This window comes from Oncorhynchus tshawytscha, linkage group LG30 (genome assembly GCF_018296145.1).
Source record: "Oncorhynchus tshawytscha isolate Ot180627B linkage group LG30, Otsh_v2.0, whole genome shotgun sequence".
Lineage (NCBI taxonomy): Eukaryota > Metazoa > Chordata > Actinopteri > Salmoniformes > Salmonidae > Oncorhynchus > Oncorhynchus tshawytscha.
Window position 1 is genome coordinate 31,113,497 of NC_056458.1, and position 16,593 is coordinate 31,130,089.

The following is a 16,593-nucleotide window of genomic DNA, read 5'->3' on the forward strand; positions in this document are numbered from 1 at the left end:
AGGTTAGAAGAACTAACAACAAAGGTTAGGAGAATTTCCGTAGTTCTTACAGCTTACATTTACAGAATAAACAAATACTATTGAATCGAAAGTGGGTCAAGGAAACACTCAGAAAAAAAATGTAACCTAATATTTGCTCAATTTACTTTTGATTAAAATAATCAGTGCTGTTTGAGGCAGAGCCTCTGATTTAACTCCTGACCTGCTCTCCACTATAGCTGCTTCAGCCCTTCACTTTCAATCAAAAACATCCAGTCATCAGTATTACTTCAACCTGACAGCTTTAGACAATTCTGTTTTTTCAGCAGATTCCCAAACGACAAAACTAGTAGTGCTGATTGGCTAGCTCTCTGCCTGTCCCTTTGTCTGCCCTCTCCGTTTGTTCTATCCCCCATTTCCCTATTCACCGATTCAAACGATAGCGCTATTAGCCTGCTGGAAATCTGCCTGTCTTGGCATTATAGGGGCCTTGTTGTATTTTGTCAGGAAAACCAACTTTAATACAGAGTCACTTAGTCTTCATAAAAGTTTATTAAGGTAAGCTTGTCAGCGTGTGGTTGGATTTATGCAATAGTGTCATCCATCTTGAAAATAATTAATTATGATTTAGTGTGTTTGTGTGTGACAGTCAATCTCTGATTCTTTCCAATATATGAAAAAAAAGAGTCAGTCTTTCAGGGTAAAAATGAGGGTCAGTAAATGCTGATGTTACATATTGGTATAGTGCTCCAAACATTTCATTTTTAAATGTAGACTTATATCCTAAATGTTTAAATGAATGACCATACTCATATGGTGAAGTATATGAGTATATATAAGTTTGCAGGTTGATATCACCAACTTTCATGGATAAAATAGACACATGCTATCTGCTGTATTAAGAAATAAACAATAAATCATTTGTGTTTGGGAATAATCTGGTTATTGAACCACTGAGAAAAACTGGCCAAATGTGTAGCCTATAGAATCAGTTTTCAATAAATGATTGTAAAATCTCCACCAAATTATAAGCAACATTTTTGTTGGTGTAAATAGAGTATGGATGGAAATATAGGGTATGGTGACATATAGGTGACACTGAAAACAACTAGGTTGCCCTCTTCTGGCCAGTGTAAAATTGATAGATAATTGATGGGAGTGTCTATGGCTAATTAGTTTCTGCTCTCACAGTAAGAAGAAAAGTAGAGTTGTTTTTGAAAGGGATGACAGTTTTCATGTGATTTCAGTAAAACAAATCTGATATATTGGCACTCAATGCTGGCAATTAAATATTAACATTAGTACATCTTTCAGTATTTGGGACAGTTTTAGAGTAGTTATTTCTAGAATAGCAACAGATGTGATCACAAATGAACATACTCTTGAGAAGAGTATTGAGAAGCTGCTATAAGAACAGTAATACATACATCAAAAGTGGATCTATGATATTTGCAATGGTTATTAAAATGATGTTCTGGATTTTACCAGACATAATCTGCCATGTAAATATTTTAAGTTCAAATAAATGTGAAATTGAAATGAGAACGACCAGGGTTTGATCAGAAGATATTGTTTTCAGGTAGAATAAGTGACAAATACATGTATCAAATATCAAAGTTATCCTGGGCAAATGCCCTGAGTGAAGCTCTATAATATAAGAGGTGAGGGCCCATCCTTTCCCACTGATCTCCCAGAGAACAAAGTGGACCTCAGAATAGACACATACCTCAACCCTTTGGTTCAATCCAGTGGAAACTATGTGATAATTACAATGCAATTACCAACACTTAGGGCCTCTCTTCCTGAAGTGTGTGTGTGTGTGTTGACGGCTGACCCCTGTATTCTAAGTGACCTCAAGCTCATCATTGTGTGTGCGTGTTTGCAGGTTGCAGGTTGCAGGTGCAGAATGTACAGCTTCATGGGCGGAGGGCTGTTCTGTGCAGGCGTGGGGAACATCCTCCTGATTGTTTCTACGGCAACCGATTATTGGATGCAGTACCGGCACTCCAACAACTACATGCATCAGGGCCTGTGGCGGTACTGCATGCCGGGGAAATGCTTCACACACAATGACAGCATTGGTGAGGACTACAGCCAGTGCACACAATGCTGTCATAACACTGTCATAACAACCAAAACATATCATAGCGAGCCATAAATGGTATATGAGTGGTGCTATTTCCATGTTATGTGCCATGTCAGTGGTACAGCTTATGAATCACAATATGACGTGATGGGAGCTATACCAATCACACCACAGCTTGTTGATGTTGGCATGAAAGAGGCATTACCCTAGTCACAGCATGAGCATCAAGGCTTGCTTTCCATAACAAGATTCATATTTGCCAAGCACAGTTCAAACGTCATCAATATGGTTAGTTTCAGGTCAAAACAGGCCAGGGTCAGTCTCTCTTGTACCCTGACAATTCCTGTTAACCTTTGACTCCCTGCAGCCCACTTGGATGCCACCCGAGCACTTATGATCCTCTCTCTTCTGACCTGTTTCATTGGCATCATTATCGGCATCATGGCCTTCATCCACTCCTCGTTCTTCAACAGATTTGACAAAACCTTTGCTGCAGGCATATTGTTCTTCATCTCATGTAAGTTGGGTTCACTTACTTCTTTTCACTTATTTTACACATTTTACAGAGGGCATTTTCACATGTGAAATTATGTACCCTGGTTCGGTTTCCTTGAGCGTTTGTGGGAATTCTACAGAATACGAGTTGCTTTCACAATACCTGAAATAACCGTTTCAGGGTGCAATTAGCAAGACGCACATTCTACATGACGTTAGCGAGCTAGCTTGTTTACAATGCGCAAAAAGTTCCATGTGACCCGCTCCACAATACCTGGTGCTCTGGTCCTGGATCTTGGACGCACTAATCACGCAGGTCCAGGATTTGTGTCAGCCAGGCTTCGTTTGAGTTTCACACAAGCTTTATAGCGCGGATCAGGGTACCGAAAGCTCCGGGATCCTGATCATAAGCGGATACGTGAAAGCACCCATACTGTTTGGTTTTCTTTCCATGTCAAATGTTGTAACTGTATGATAAGTGATATAAGGTTATCTTTATTTGTTGGATGCTGAATACAACTTTTAGTTCAAATTCAAAGATTCTGTCGGTCGAATGGTGTCTAATGGTTTTTATGAACCACATGTTTTTTGAAGAATAAAACTTAAATACACCTGTCGTCCTGGTGGTTGGCGACAGAACATATGTATAATCTCTAGGAACTATATTTACCAGACGTAAAAATAAATGTGTCCCTCACTATCAAATAAAAGTCCAAATTAATTTTTTGTCGGAACCGCACCATAATACATCGGAGTTAGACAGCGGGTTGCCATTAGACCACGCACTTCACGCGAGACGTCCTACCACGGAATCTATTTTACACCGCAGGAAAAAAATATGGTGCGGTTTGGACAAAAGTAGGATTCTGACATTTAATTGATAGCAAAGGACACCTTTCATTTTACGTCTTGTAAGTAGAGTTCCTAGAGATTACACATATGCTTTTGTTGACAGGAAACGTTTTTTTAGTGAAGCCGGCTATATTGTGGTATGGTTATTTTCCGTCGCCAACACCAGAACGATGCACAACTCAGGGTGTCCAACCAATACACAGTCTCCCGATGTTGTGTCCCAAAGCTATGGCGAATCGGGACTATGAGACCTACACCTTCAGAGGGAACAAAAATCTTCCAATACATTGTATCAAACTCAAAAATCAAGAAAACATAGCATCACTTAATGCGCCCAACATTATATGTACTCTAGTCGGAAAATTGTAGTTCTAGTGAAGGAGGCGCAATGCTTTTTTATGGAATTTATGAATGAATCCAACAGGCCTGGCCGTGCTTCGGGCTGCCGCACACAGAGAGTCAGAATCGGCATGGACACATGTGGCACAGAGCATAAAATAATGTGACCAGCGAAACAAACACAGTCTTTACATAACCTATGATAACCTAACACCAATATCACCAATACCGACAACAACAGTGTCACATAAAAGGTGAAGGGTTCATTGTGCTAAAAGGACAGCGACCGTAATACCTGTGCACTCCATGGTGCTGAAGGGGAGACAGTTTTGGTCAAACACATAGACAGGCAATAGCAGTCACACAGCATCAAATCATGTTAAAGAATAAGCATCACATTCACTCCAGTAGGTCCCATGAAATTCTAACAATACAAAAGCACAACCATTTCATTCCAAAATGAAATTAACAAACCAGCTATTACTTCCCATTGCAAATATATTTTAGCACATTCATCACACTAACCGGTGATCTAACATTTAAATGCAACAATGTTTCACAGTCATTATTTTCAATGAGATAGCCAACTGCAAGCAAGCTGCAAAAAATAAAACAGTGTCATTCACCAGATGATCACTTGAAAACAAAGTTTGAAAAGTTGTTCTTGAAAAGGGTGATACTAACAGTTTAGCAACAACATCCAAATTGAGGCATTCTGTCCACCTTCTGAAGGCCTAGCCAATGGCTGACTGAGCTAGCTAGATTTTTCTACCCAGAGACCACCAAGGAAAAATCCTGATTGGATATTTTTTTCTCGTCAGTATTAACCCTTCTCTATCCAACACAAACTCAGGAGGTGAAAGCAGAAGACAACTACAATTATTGTAAAGATGAAAAATAAATTAAAACAACATTTTAAATCATTCGTTAGGCCTTCTCTGAAGGCCCTCACAGTTCCCCACTGTATAATTGTCTGGATGAAATCTGGTTCTGGTTGAAGCAAGGTCAGATACTCAAATTATAACTATAACTAGCTAGGTTTCCATCCAATTGTTGACAGATTTTTATGCAAATTTTAATATACGTACAAAGACCATATGCTAATTTTCCCACCAGATATGTGTTTCCATCAAATTGGCTTGTTGCGGATAAAAGGCTGTGCATGATGACATTGTAAACATAACATTTTCTTTGCCATTCCCATGTACCAAATATAAAATACAAGTTAAATTGTTTTCCATCACATTTTCTCCTGCTGGTTTTGGCAGATACAGTGCGGGTATAGCCAATACACGATAAGATTATTATGGACAAAAGAGCAAGATCATTTTTATTTGTCAAATGGCAGCCAAGCATTATCATCATGTCACCAGCATAAGACCCTCAATATTTATTGGAAAGGGGCATCAAGCTCATCACCATGAAGTTTCACCACTCTGTGAAGTTCATCATAACTTATTTCATATGTAGCCTAATAAACTGCATCCTTTCCCGAGTCATAGTGGGAGAACCACACAACATATCATCGCATGACTCCAAGTTTACTTCGATATGATGGTTATTAGGCCTATATCAATATTTGTGCATAAATCCATTTCCACCACCATTTCTCACATAATTAATTTGACCAACAAAAAGATCCCACCCTGTGTAGCATATTTTGTTTGTCAACATTTTGTAAAGTTCACAGACAAATGTGCTTTTTCCATCAGGCCTATCATAACATTTTTTATCCGGCATGTAACCTACTTTACTCGCATAAAAAGTTTGGAAGAAAACCTGTTTACTGACTATAAAAAGCGCTATTTTGGTTGTTATCTGGGTAGTTTGGTCCACTATGCAGAATATCATGATTGATGTATAAAATAAAAAAACTAATCTTTCTGTGTTTCATTGTATTTGCAGGGACTTTAAATATTGTTTACATTTTTGCATGTGTCTGCCTTTGTGTTTGGCACTTTCAACATTAACCTGAAACAATACTAGAAAATAAGATCTTAGTTCCATCTTATTATTGAGTAAATCTAGCCTATTGTTTACTAATTAGACATATAAAAGGAAATCAGATACTTCCAACAGCAAACTGTTCACTAAATAAGTGTGCATAATTGTGTATCAGTGTTGAAATTGATCAGTATCCACTGACGTCACAATTTGAAAGATTTCTGTGTTAAAACCTAAAGCATAAAACTCTTAAGACTTTTAAGAATCCAAGAAATGCAAAAACATGGATGCCATCGTTAAATGATGTGATGTTGCAGTAAGTAGTTTGCTCTCTTTTTCTCTCCAGGCTTTTTCGTGTTGCTAGCAATGGCAGTGTACACTGGCGTGACGATTAATTACTATGGTAAACGCTATGGCAACTGGAGGTTCTCCTGGTCCTTCATCATCGGCTGGGTGTCAGTGGTGCTAAACTTCTTTTCAGGTAAAACCAAAACAACACAGGTCACACTCCCCACATAACATTTAATTCTGAACTAATGTTTTATTTAAGCAAATATATTATATATATATTATTAATACTCCATATGGTTAATCCAAGGCCGGTGTGTTTGTGTGTGTTTGTGTGTGTGTGTGTGTGTGTGTGTGTGTGTGTGTGTGTGTGTGTGTGTGTGTGTGTGTGTGTGTGTGTGTGTGTGTGTGTGTGTGTGTGTGTGTGTGTGTGTGTGTGCGTGTGTGTGCGTGTGTGTGTATGCGTCTGTGCGTGCACGCGCGCATGCATGTGTACGAGTACATGATGTCTTTGTCTTTCTTTTAAAGGTATATTCTATATGTGTGCCTATCGGATGCACGAATGCCCCAGAAACTCAAACTCTCACTAGAAGACTTCCGAAATTATAATCAATGTCTTATATTGAGAGCTTGTGGCTGTTCCCCCGAATTTGAGAGTCAAGATGGATCGATCCACTATTTACTTTTGGAACATGGATTCTAGTATTTTAAGTGATCTGAATAAAGGACGCTGGGGATAAACATGTCTCCTTTTTAATGATTAAATGCTTGTTCTTTTATATTTGCACAGCCCATTTTTACACGTCAGAAATATAGACAATTTTGAGTACAGGTTTGATATGGTAAAGTATATACATTATCTGCAATGCAGACAAACTAACACAGATCTGGTCAAGTAAAATTATCCAAGTACTTCAAATAAAATGTGACAGATGCATAAATATACTGTCTCCTGTATGTAAGTATAGAGGTGGCAGGGTAGCCTAGTGGTTAGAGTGTTGGACTAGTAACCGGAAGGTTGCAAGTTCAAACCCCCAAGCTGACAGGGTACAAATCTGTCGTTCTGCCCCTAAACAGGCAGTTAACCCACTGTTCCTAGGCCATCATTGAAAATAAGAATTTGTTCTTAACTGACTTGCCTAGTTAAATAAAAGTAAAAATAAATAAATAGCTACTAACAATCAAATTACACTTTAGCAGAGTTGGGCAGGCTTCAAGAAATTATAGAACACAACTTCCCAGGGTCAGGCTATAGAAGAATAGCAGTTGTTTTCAAGTGTGTATCTTTTGGAAAATGTTAGTAATAGTTTTATAGCATGTATGGGGATGCACAATAAGCTGCTATGTTGAACACATATGCCATTATTACATAGGCTATCATAAAAAAACATGTATATGTTTGGATCATACAAAAATGATTTGGTCCTGTGGCAGGCATTCTTGTACAACATGATGAATGAAATGATGTCCAGACTAACTGGATTGGTTAAGTGGAAGACCGGATAAACCTATTGCATGCAAGATGATACACTGGTGCAGGGTAAACATATTTGCCAAACACATTGTGTGTGGAATTTGTGTCATGATTTCACTTCGATTGGTTAAACATTGACTGAGGTTAATTGATGGTAGTCAGAAATGTTTAGGCCACCATTTCCCAAACTCTGGGGACCCCAAGGGGCAGACATTTTGTTTTTTTGCCCTAGCACTACACAGCTATTTCAAATAATCAAATCTAGATAAGTTGAATATTTGAACTAGCTGTGCAGTGCTAGGAAGAAAAAAAACGAAATGTGCACCCCTTGGGGTCCCCAGGACAGAGTTTGGGGAACTCTGGTTTAGGCCTATAGGACAATGTTTTGCGATAAAGGTGTTGGGAAAATGTATGCATATTTCAATTAATATGACATTGCCTTCCTGTATTTCACAATCAATCATCATGTTACATATCAACTGATGCCAAAAGTTCAGTGAAGACTAAGGATCTAATAATACATGTTCTTCACGCAACCGCGCCACTGGTACATGATGGGAAAGAAAAGACGAATGTCAAAACAATATATAGCTTATTTCCACTTAATTTGATTCCTCTTGTTACCAGATCAATATAGTAACACTGCAAAAAAAATGACCAGACGACGTCTCTGAAGCTAAACGATGTATTACCAAATAGAATGTTGCAAGCCTCTTATCGAAGGAAATGTGCCACTTAAAGGCGCTGCATGGTCAATCCACTATCTGCATTGGCCGTGCAGCATTTACGGTGATGCGGCCTCTGCAGAAGTCAGGTCATTCATACTTCTTGGGCTTTGTGGAGCAGCGCATAGCTGTTGTGAAGGAAGTTGTCAAGGAAGTGAGTTTGTGTTTATACAGAACCTCCCGCCCCCACCTACCATCAACCAATCACATTGAGCCCTCGGCATTGTTACAGCATTTGGGAGGCGCACAGCAATGTGGTAGGGAGCTAAATTTGGCCTCTGCGTGGCTCCGGAGGCTCGCAATTCCGTCACATATCCATACGCATCCGACAACATTTTCAGGTCAAGCATAAATTGGCTTTTAGAATTGATGCTCTGGCGCCCAAGCACTACATTTTACTTGATGAAATGGCTGTTAAAAGCCGATTGACTATCCGTGCAAAGACGATTTCATCATCATTGTTTATTTACACTACTTTAAAATGTTCCACATAAACCAACAGTTACCCTGATGTTCTTTTAAGAAGGGCTGAGGAGCCGCACTTGCATGTCAGAGGTTTTCTCAACTTAGTTCATGATTTAGCTGGAAAGACTCAAAATACTACTATGCTTTGCAAGTGTTTTTTAAATATTTTCACCAAGTTAATTTGTTCTATAGGCCTATTATATTCAACAAATGTTTATACAAGTAGCCTTCTACAGATATGTCAAAAAGGGCCTCAAGAGGATTACCAAAGTGAACTAAGACCTGCAAGTCATGTCATATCACTTCATTCGATCAACTGTCGAATTGTCCAGTTGCCATAAAAGTCTATAATTTCTGGACTCTGCTCAGATAGAGAAACAAACGAAAACAGTGCCTCAAGCTGTCATATTTCCAAGTTCATTAAACTGGTGCTACATTACATTTGGAGTCATTTGCAAGGTGCACATTCATTTTCCTTATACAAGCTCATGCATATGGAGGACATGTTTAAGATTTGGCTCAGTAATGCAATTTCGTGAGTAATTGAATCCAGTAATTAATTTGTTCTGCCTACCTGATCAAATGGAAATACTGTCCTCGCGCCCAAGGATTACTACTTCCGCTCTAACATCTCCCCTAATTGCCTAATTGCATTGCAGCGAAAATTCTGCCTGCATTAAGACACTTTCACATTAGCCAGTGTGATTGGAAATGTGATGACAACACGATATCAACAAATTAAGGCTTCAGTCGCCTAAATGTCGCAGGAGCACCACTTGTACTCTCACAGATTGTAATACCAACAATTACAGCCAATTTAGGGCGGAATTAGCAGATAGCCCTGTTATATCCCCGCCTCAGCGATCCGCTCAAAATGACTATCTAAGAAAAGATAGTATAGCCTAGGGATTACAAGAACAGGCTACTGTTGGACAAAAAAAGTAATGCCATTTAGAGTAGTAAATGTTAGTTGTCTGTCGTCTATTTGGGAATGCCAACAGCAGTCCTACGGATGTTTAGGAGTAATTTTTTTAAAGTCTAAAATAGGCTACATGTAGAAAGTGAAACGTTATCATTTGTTAATCATTGGTGTTGCCTAGTAATGGCTTATACCTTGTTAAAAACAGTTGATGTTTATCAATAGTCTATAAATTGCACCACAGCTTATGTGACATATACAATAGTCTAATGGCTTAAAATAGTAGGATATATGTTCATACTCAAATTTGACTGGAAAATGGGCGAATGGAAGCAAGTTTGACTGAGGCGCGGGAACAACTGCAGGACTTCCGTGGGAAGGTTTTTTCAGCACCATGGCGAGCGACCCTCCCTCTTCGTCATCACCATGATTAATCTATACAAAACTAATTCCATGCTCCGCCCCACTGGCGTGCTATTGGCTGATTACAAATCAATTTCACAATTTACCACAGTCTCTCCCCTTGGATAAATAGTAGGCTAATTTACCTCCCACTGGCACTGAATAAATAGTAGGCTAATCTGCCTGGCACCACTCACTGGCTGCCACACAGACGACAATTCTAGCGTTTGAGTCTAACGAGAAGGGCAAGAAGTTTAGTGCTACCCTTCCCTGGTTTGTTAGGGTGCGCATAGCATCGACTCCACACGGACTCAATTTTGAAAGTGTTTTCAGAGATTTAAGATGAATCTGAACTATACATCCCCCATGCCTCAGATGCCAGCCCAGAGGTCAACGTCGTTCTTCATCGAAGATATTTTATTACACAAACCCAAGCCTCTGAGAGAGGTCTTCCACTCGCCGTTCTCAAGCTCTCTGGCGTCCCGAATGCCTCTCCTAGAATATGGATACCCACTGATGCCCACTCCGATACTAGCGCATCACCCGCACCATCCTCTACAAAAACTGGACCATCACCAGTATTTCTTTACGTCTGGTAAGTCAACGAAGGCACTGGACTGGTAAATGCATTCACGATGCTAAGGCAGTCAGAGTGCAATGACAGTTAAGACATTAACGTTGACATTCCGTTAGGCCTATAAAGATTTAATTCCAAATGGGTCTTTTATAATGTTAGTGCATGCATAATTTCAATTTTAGTAGCCCATTAAACCTAATAGCCTGACAAATCGATGGAATTGTCTCCGGCGTTTTACAACAGGTGCATCGGCCTTTTCGCGCGTAAACATTGGTGCAAAAAAAACGTTTTCGAATAAATCCAACTCAATCAGAACCAAATCTAATTCTACTCCATTATATAATGATTGGGTAAATATAACGAGGCCTAAGGTAATGGTGTGAAGAAATTGCATGGAGTAAAACGCTTTAAAGCCTGATTTTTCCCACATGCCTAGAGTTTGACATCTCATTTAACTTAACAACTTAACTTAACAAATGTATATCTTAATGTCATTTTATTAAATATTGTTGAATTACATTTTGGATGCAATATTTATTTCACAGGGATGCAAATGCCGGCTTTATTTCAGCATCATCCAGAGTTACCCGGCAAGCATTGCAGACGCAGGAAGGCGAGAACGGTTTTCTCGGATTCTCAACTATCTGGTCTTGAAAAGAGATTTGAGATACAACGGTACCTATCCACGCCAGAACGAGTGGAGTTGGCAACAGCGTTAAGTCTCTCGGAAACCCAGGTAAGAAAACTAAATTCACACAATCAACATAGCCTTCGGGATGGTCGCATTGTGCTGCAAAGCAAGTTTATTAAATATTCCACCTTTGTCACACAGGTGAAAACATGGTTTCAAAACAGAAGGATGAAGCATAAAAAGCAACTGAGGAAAACACAAGATGACCAGAAAAATCCGAATGATTTAGATAGATCCATGGATAACGCAAGTGAGAGTGAACTCAACGAAAAAAATACAGATGATGTTAACAGTGGAATCGAGCCGAACTCGTACATTTTGGAAAATGAGGACGATGTTGATATCGAGGATGACATTTGCTCGCCAGAACCTTCACTATAGAGCAAGTGGCAAGTTGTTTTAAAAACAAATAACCATGACCCATTGTAAATGTAAATATTGAATTGTGTCTTTTCCATATGAAATTATATATAGCTTTTTTTAAACAAATCATTGATAATAATGCAAAGTAGTATTTATTCAAGGGTATGCGTAATATGTCACTACACATTCATTTTAGGCTCTGTCTATATTTATGTTTTCCGTGACTGTAAAATGCATAATATCAAACAACTGTACATACAAAATATAATCTGAAGCAATGTTCATTATTAGGACGTTATTAATAATATTATTATTAGTATGACTATTATCTTTGAATCAAAAGTCAAACAAAAACCAGACATCTTAATTTAAAGATTTTTTTTATTGTTTAAAGCCACAAGTTGAATATTTTGCAAGAAAATCTTTGAGAAACATTTATATATAACTACTTTGATAAACAGAATCAACATCTCAATTGCAGCATGTCGCATGTCACATTTTTTACCTATCTTTTTGCACTTTCGTTCAGGTAGCCTAATGAAAGATGTTGCAGCACATGCCCTTTGAAGTGTTATTGCTTTACTATTAAAACGTGCATGATAACAAGAGCTAATTGTTTATTTAGCCTGTACCATTTCCCGTTTACGTTAGTTGGTTTTATTATTAGGCAAAGGGATTAAAGTTTCACTTTCCTCTAAACTTGGATGAATTGACCAATGTTTCAATTTAATGCCAGTTAATACTTTATTAGTTCGTTATTAATCAATAATTATATCTTTATAGGACACTGGAGATTTAACTAGAACATATATTTGTATTTAGTTCAAATAGTTTTATAGGAATACTCATACTTTTGAAAAGCAATATGATTGTCAGTCCGGTTCTACGACCTATTTTTTTTACTTCAATAATAATAGCATCTTCATTTGAATTAATTATGGTTATAATAATATTTTTAAGTAGGTTATTATTTTGCATAGGCCTATCCGCATTAATATCTTAGAAAATGCACCTTCCGTATGTAGAGTAGATCAGTTGTAATAGCTTTTTACTAACATAACCCACCTGTGTATGACAGTAGTTTTTTTTGGAATTGTTAGTTAGATTACTTGCTCGTTATTACTGCATTGTCGGAACTAGAAGCACAAGCATTTCGCTACACTCGCATTAACATCTGCTAACCATGTGTATGTGACAAATAAAATTTGATTTGATTTGATTATTAAATAACCAGGAGCCATTTAGCTGTGGAGGTAATGTGAATCTGAGGCTGCCTGTTTAAGTTGCTCTTGCGGTTGTAACCTTGGTAGGTGGGACCACGCTGAGTGAGGAATACAAGAAAGACTTCCCCACACTAGAACAAATAGTTGTTACATGCAACTTGGAGGAAGCTATTCATAAACGGTCTCATGACTTTGATTCAACTTCAGTTATTCTGCCACTGGATCACCAAATGTCTTAGCAGAAAGAGAAGACGTGCACCACTGACTCAAGCAGTCGACTCAAAACAACATGGACCCCTCACAAATTGCGTTCAATGCTAAGCTAAATGGGGATATTTGGACAGATATTTAAGTCTAATGTGTGCATAATGTTGTTGACATTAAAAGTAAACCAACCCATCGTTGGTCTTTGCCTCTCCGTGGTAGAATATTACTCGAAAGTTGTTGCCAAAAGGAATGAATCGTTTGCGTAGTAAAATAGGCTACCAGCTCCAACCAAACTAAATTTGACACTCAAGAATTAAAAAATGTAACGAATGTTGTAAAACAGAAAAAATGTTCTGGAATTATGGAAAGAATGCAGGATAAAATAAATTAATTCAGTATAGCCTAGAAATTCAGTCACCTCTTGAAACACAACTGCCACACCTGAAAACAATATGCATTGAAGATTATGATTATTTAAATATTCTCCACCTTTGTCAATCAACCATCACTTAATTGATTGGCCAATCAGCAGAGACACTAACAGAAAACGAGTTGGACAAATAACAGCAAAGGGAATTGAGAGCCCTTCATTGTATAACGAATGATACATCGATATGTTAGTAATAATAGCATGCTTTAATTTAAACACAACAGTAAATGTTGGGGGTTTAAATTACAACATTGAAAACAGTGTCCATGACTTGGTGAAAGTAACTCCATAACACACCCATTTTTAATTTTCTCTGAATATTATCAAAATCAGTTAGTAAACATTGTTAAAATATACTCACATTAGATAATACTCATCAGTAGCATGCAGACACACAAATTTGACATTTGAGAAACATGGATGAATGTCTAATTCTGATGTGAGACTGAGAGCTGGAAGCAGCACTACCCTTTAGGCCTACAGGTGAGCAAGTACGCTAATTTCTTCTGCAATGGCAATGAGTGCAAAAACAAGGGCAGATTTTTATTTAAGTATTATCTCTAGTAGAAAAATAATTTCTTATTCATTTTCCTTTCAGATAATGAGTATTCACTATTTTCTTTTAACTCAACACCCCGAGAAACAAACACCCACAACACACCAAAGGGTTGGAAACACACACACCAAGGAGTTGGAAGCCAGGGTCTGCCATGGTGCGCCCCTGGAGCAGATTACGTGTTAAGTGCCTTACTCAAGGGTACAATGGCAGGAGCTGGCACGCCACTTGCCACCAGATTTTCTTATCAGAATTGGGATTCGATCCGGCAACCCTCCATTTCCTGGCCCACCTCTCTAACCTCTAGGCGACCTGGCACTTTCCATGTGGGCCACTTCATCTGGAATGCCCTTTAAAAGCATGCCCTGCATGCACACAACGTACGCATGCACGCACAGGCCAAAATCATCAATACCAGCTATTGTTGAACTTATTGAGTCATTTAAATGTGCACCACAAGGCAGCTCTCCATTCATTTGGAAGGTTTAAATTAACAGGCACATCCAAACAGGATATACAGCACTCTCCCACCCTTTGAAAAGCAATTCATGTCATTTTCAAAAGATAATGCGGATTGACTGAGAAAATAAAAAGCGTTGAAGAGAATAGGCCGTGCGGAAGGTGATCAATTAAAAGATTAAGCGTTTTGCAACACATGGATGCATCTACATTTGGACCTAATAGTGGGGCCATCAGCTCATTTTCAGGGGCCTGCCGCCTACTCACATCAAAGCATGCACGTCTGCCCCGGTTATTCCAATCGGCAGAAAGGGATGCTAATTTAGCCCCCTTCATGTGTGGTGGTGAGACTCCTTCAATTAACTAGATTTCTATGGAAAAAGAGGGGTGGGGGGAAAGATGCAAAGAGAGTTGGTCTGGATAGGCAGTGTTTCTCATTAGGTCCGGTATTTATTATTACCCCCACACATCTGAGGCTTTAACAGTAAAAACACAGTGCATCAAAGATGCCATGATGGGTTAAATGGGGACTATAATCTAATTAAAATATTACATAGGAGTAAATAGCTCTTTGATAATGATCTGACGGTTCTATTAAATAAATGGGGGGTGCTTGAGATTTTGTTTTATTGGGGGGGAATTATCACTTTAAACTACAGAGAACTAGTTTACAGACCCTAATCAGGTGGCCTTCAAAGGGTCATCTTTGTTTGACCCATTTGTATCTGTGAAGTAGCGACTGGGGGATACAGGGAGAAACTAATCAGGCATGGAACAAAAAGAGCAGATTATTTCAGATTAACAGCTGAAACCAGGTGCGTGAGAGGGTGAAAGGGGACAAATTGGAAATGTGGATAAAATGCCAAAGAGTGAATTACCAACTCGTACCCCCCAAAAATGAGACAATATAGCAGAGTACCGGAAGCTTTTTGATTTAATGACGTATTGTTGAATTTACAGTGGATGTTTCAATGTCAAGTGCAATCAAAACAACAGAGAAAAACAGGTGGAGTACACTGTACTGTTTCCCAAAAAAAGTACCAATGGTTTACCCACAGTATTTTTACTCAGTTGCCTACTCCTTGTCATCAAACAACCTACATGTTTTAGGTGTACATGTTCTCTCAGATTGTAATATTGCACTATTATGTGTGGTATTGTACTGATATGTGTAATATTGTACTACAACAACAAACCATATGTGTTATGTCTGAATTGACTTGAGCAGCTGTACTGTATTAGACATTTTCAGGTCATGTTCACTCAGGTCATGACTCATGAGCAATTGTAAGGTTAAGAATATTAGCAGAGAGATATTCAAGTACTTGAGGATTCATCAATAGCCAGAGCATGATTTATCTGAAATGTGTACAAACCATTTGCATATTATTCAAATATCAATATATTACCTTATTATCAACTGCAAACTATAAAAATCCACTTGGTTTGGGATTACAGTACTATGTTTGCCTATAGTGTAAGTTACGGTATGGTACTGAATAAGTACCATGTTTACCTATGGTTTAAGTGCATCAAATCATATGATGAAACACGTAAGCTATGTTTAATAGCATCACTAGTTGTAAAAAAACTTTCATACAGTAAATGCTTATGTCATCAACCACAAACAGACAGGCTACACTGTAACACCTCAAACTGCAGTTATAGACACAAGCATTAATGAATGATTGCTGCACTAATCCCCTGCTTATTCCTCCATATTGTCTATATAGTCCATATGCTGAGTTTCTTCAAAAGTCGAACGGCCATGTCAGCTTTAAGGGTGACTCCAGTTGGGTGACTCCAGTGTGCTGTAAAGTGAATGGGCCGGTGCTGTGTCAGATGGCATGCACCACATTGGCCACAGTCTGTTTCTCCTGCTCGTGCCGTTTCCTCAGGGCATCCACTGTGGCCAGCTGGGATAGGTCGAGGCCCTCCCGGAGGCGAGTGTTGCCCCTAAGGGCCCCCTGGGCTCTCTCTGGCTCTCTGGTCTTGGGCTGCTGGGCCTGGGGCAATACCTTGGGCCTCAGGATGCTCTTGGCGTACTCCAGGGCCTTAAATCCAATGGAAATAAAAGGTAAAAATTGATTTAACACTGACAGGTATAATGAGATTAATA

At 38.7% G+C, this 16,593-nt stretch overlaps 3 protein-coding genes across 4 annotated transcripts in view; 2 read left to right on the forward strand and 1 right to left on the reverse strand.

Annotated features, from left to right (window-relative positions):
- The first annotated feature begins 370 nt into the window (after positions 1–370).
- On the forward strand, positions 371–6,748 carry LOC112228104 (lens fiber membrane intrinsic protein-like). The gene is made up of 5 exons (XM_024393227.2): positions 371–537; positions 1,865–2,060; positions 2,433–2,582; positions 6,042–6,176; positions 6,512–6,748. Exons 2-5 carry the CDS (start codon positions 1,886–1,888, stop codon positions 6,571–6,573), a joined length of 522 nt encoding a protein of 173 aa, XP_024248995.1. The 5' UTR covers positions 371–537; positions 1,865–1,885; the 3' UTR covers positions 6,574–6,748.
- A 3,398-nt stretch (positions 6,749–10,146) lies between these two features.
- LOC112228103 (brain-specific homeobox protein homolog) lies at positions 10,147–12,079 on the forward strand. The gene is made up of 3 exons (XM_024393226.2): positions 10,147–10,563; positions 11,091–11,281; positions 11,378–12,079. The coding sequence occupies exons 1-3, from the start codon at positions 10,311–10,313 to the stop codon at positions 11,615–11,617; spliced, it is 684 nt and encodes a 227-aa protein (XP_024248994.1). The 5' UTR covers positions 10,147–10,310; the 3' UTR covers positions 11,618–12,079.
- Positions 12,080–15,398: 3,319 nt separating this feature from the next.
- The window catches only part of jhy (junctional cadherin complex regulator), a 33,478-nt gene continuing 32,283 nt past the window's right edge, over positions 15,399–16,593 (reverse strand). For both annotated transcript variants that reach the window (XM_042309805.1, XM_024394985.2), the window contains exon 7: positions 15,399–16,528. In XM_042309805.1, the coding sequence (XP_042165739.1) occupies positions 16,313–16,528 (216 nt within the window). In that variant the 3' untranslated portion in view covers positions 15,399–16,312. The remainder of the gene's footprint in view (positions 16,529–16,593) is intronic.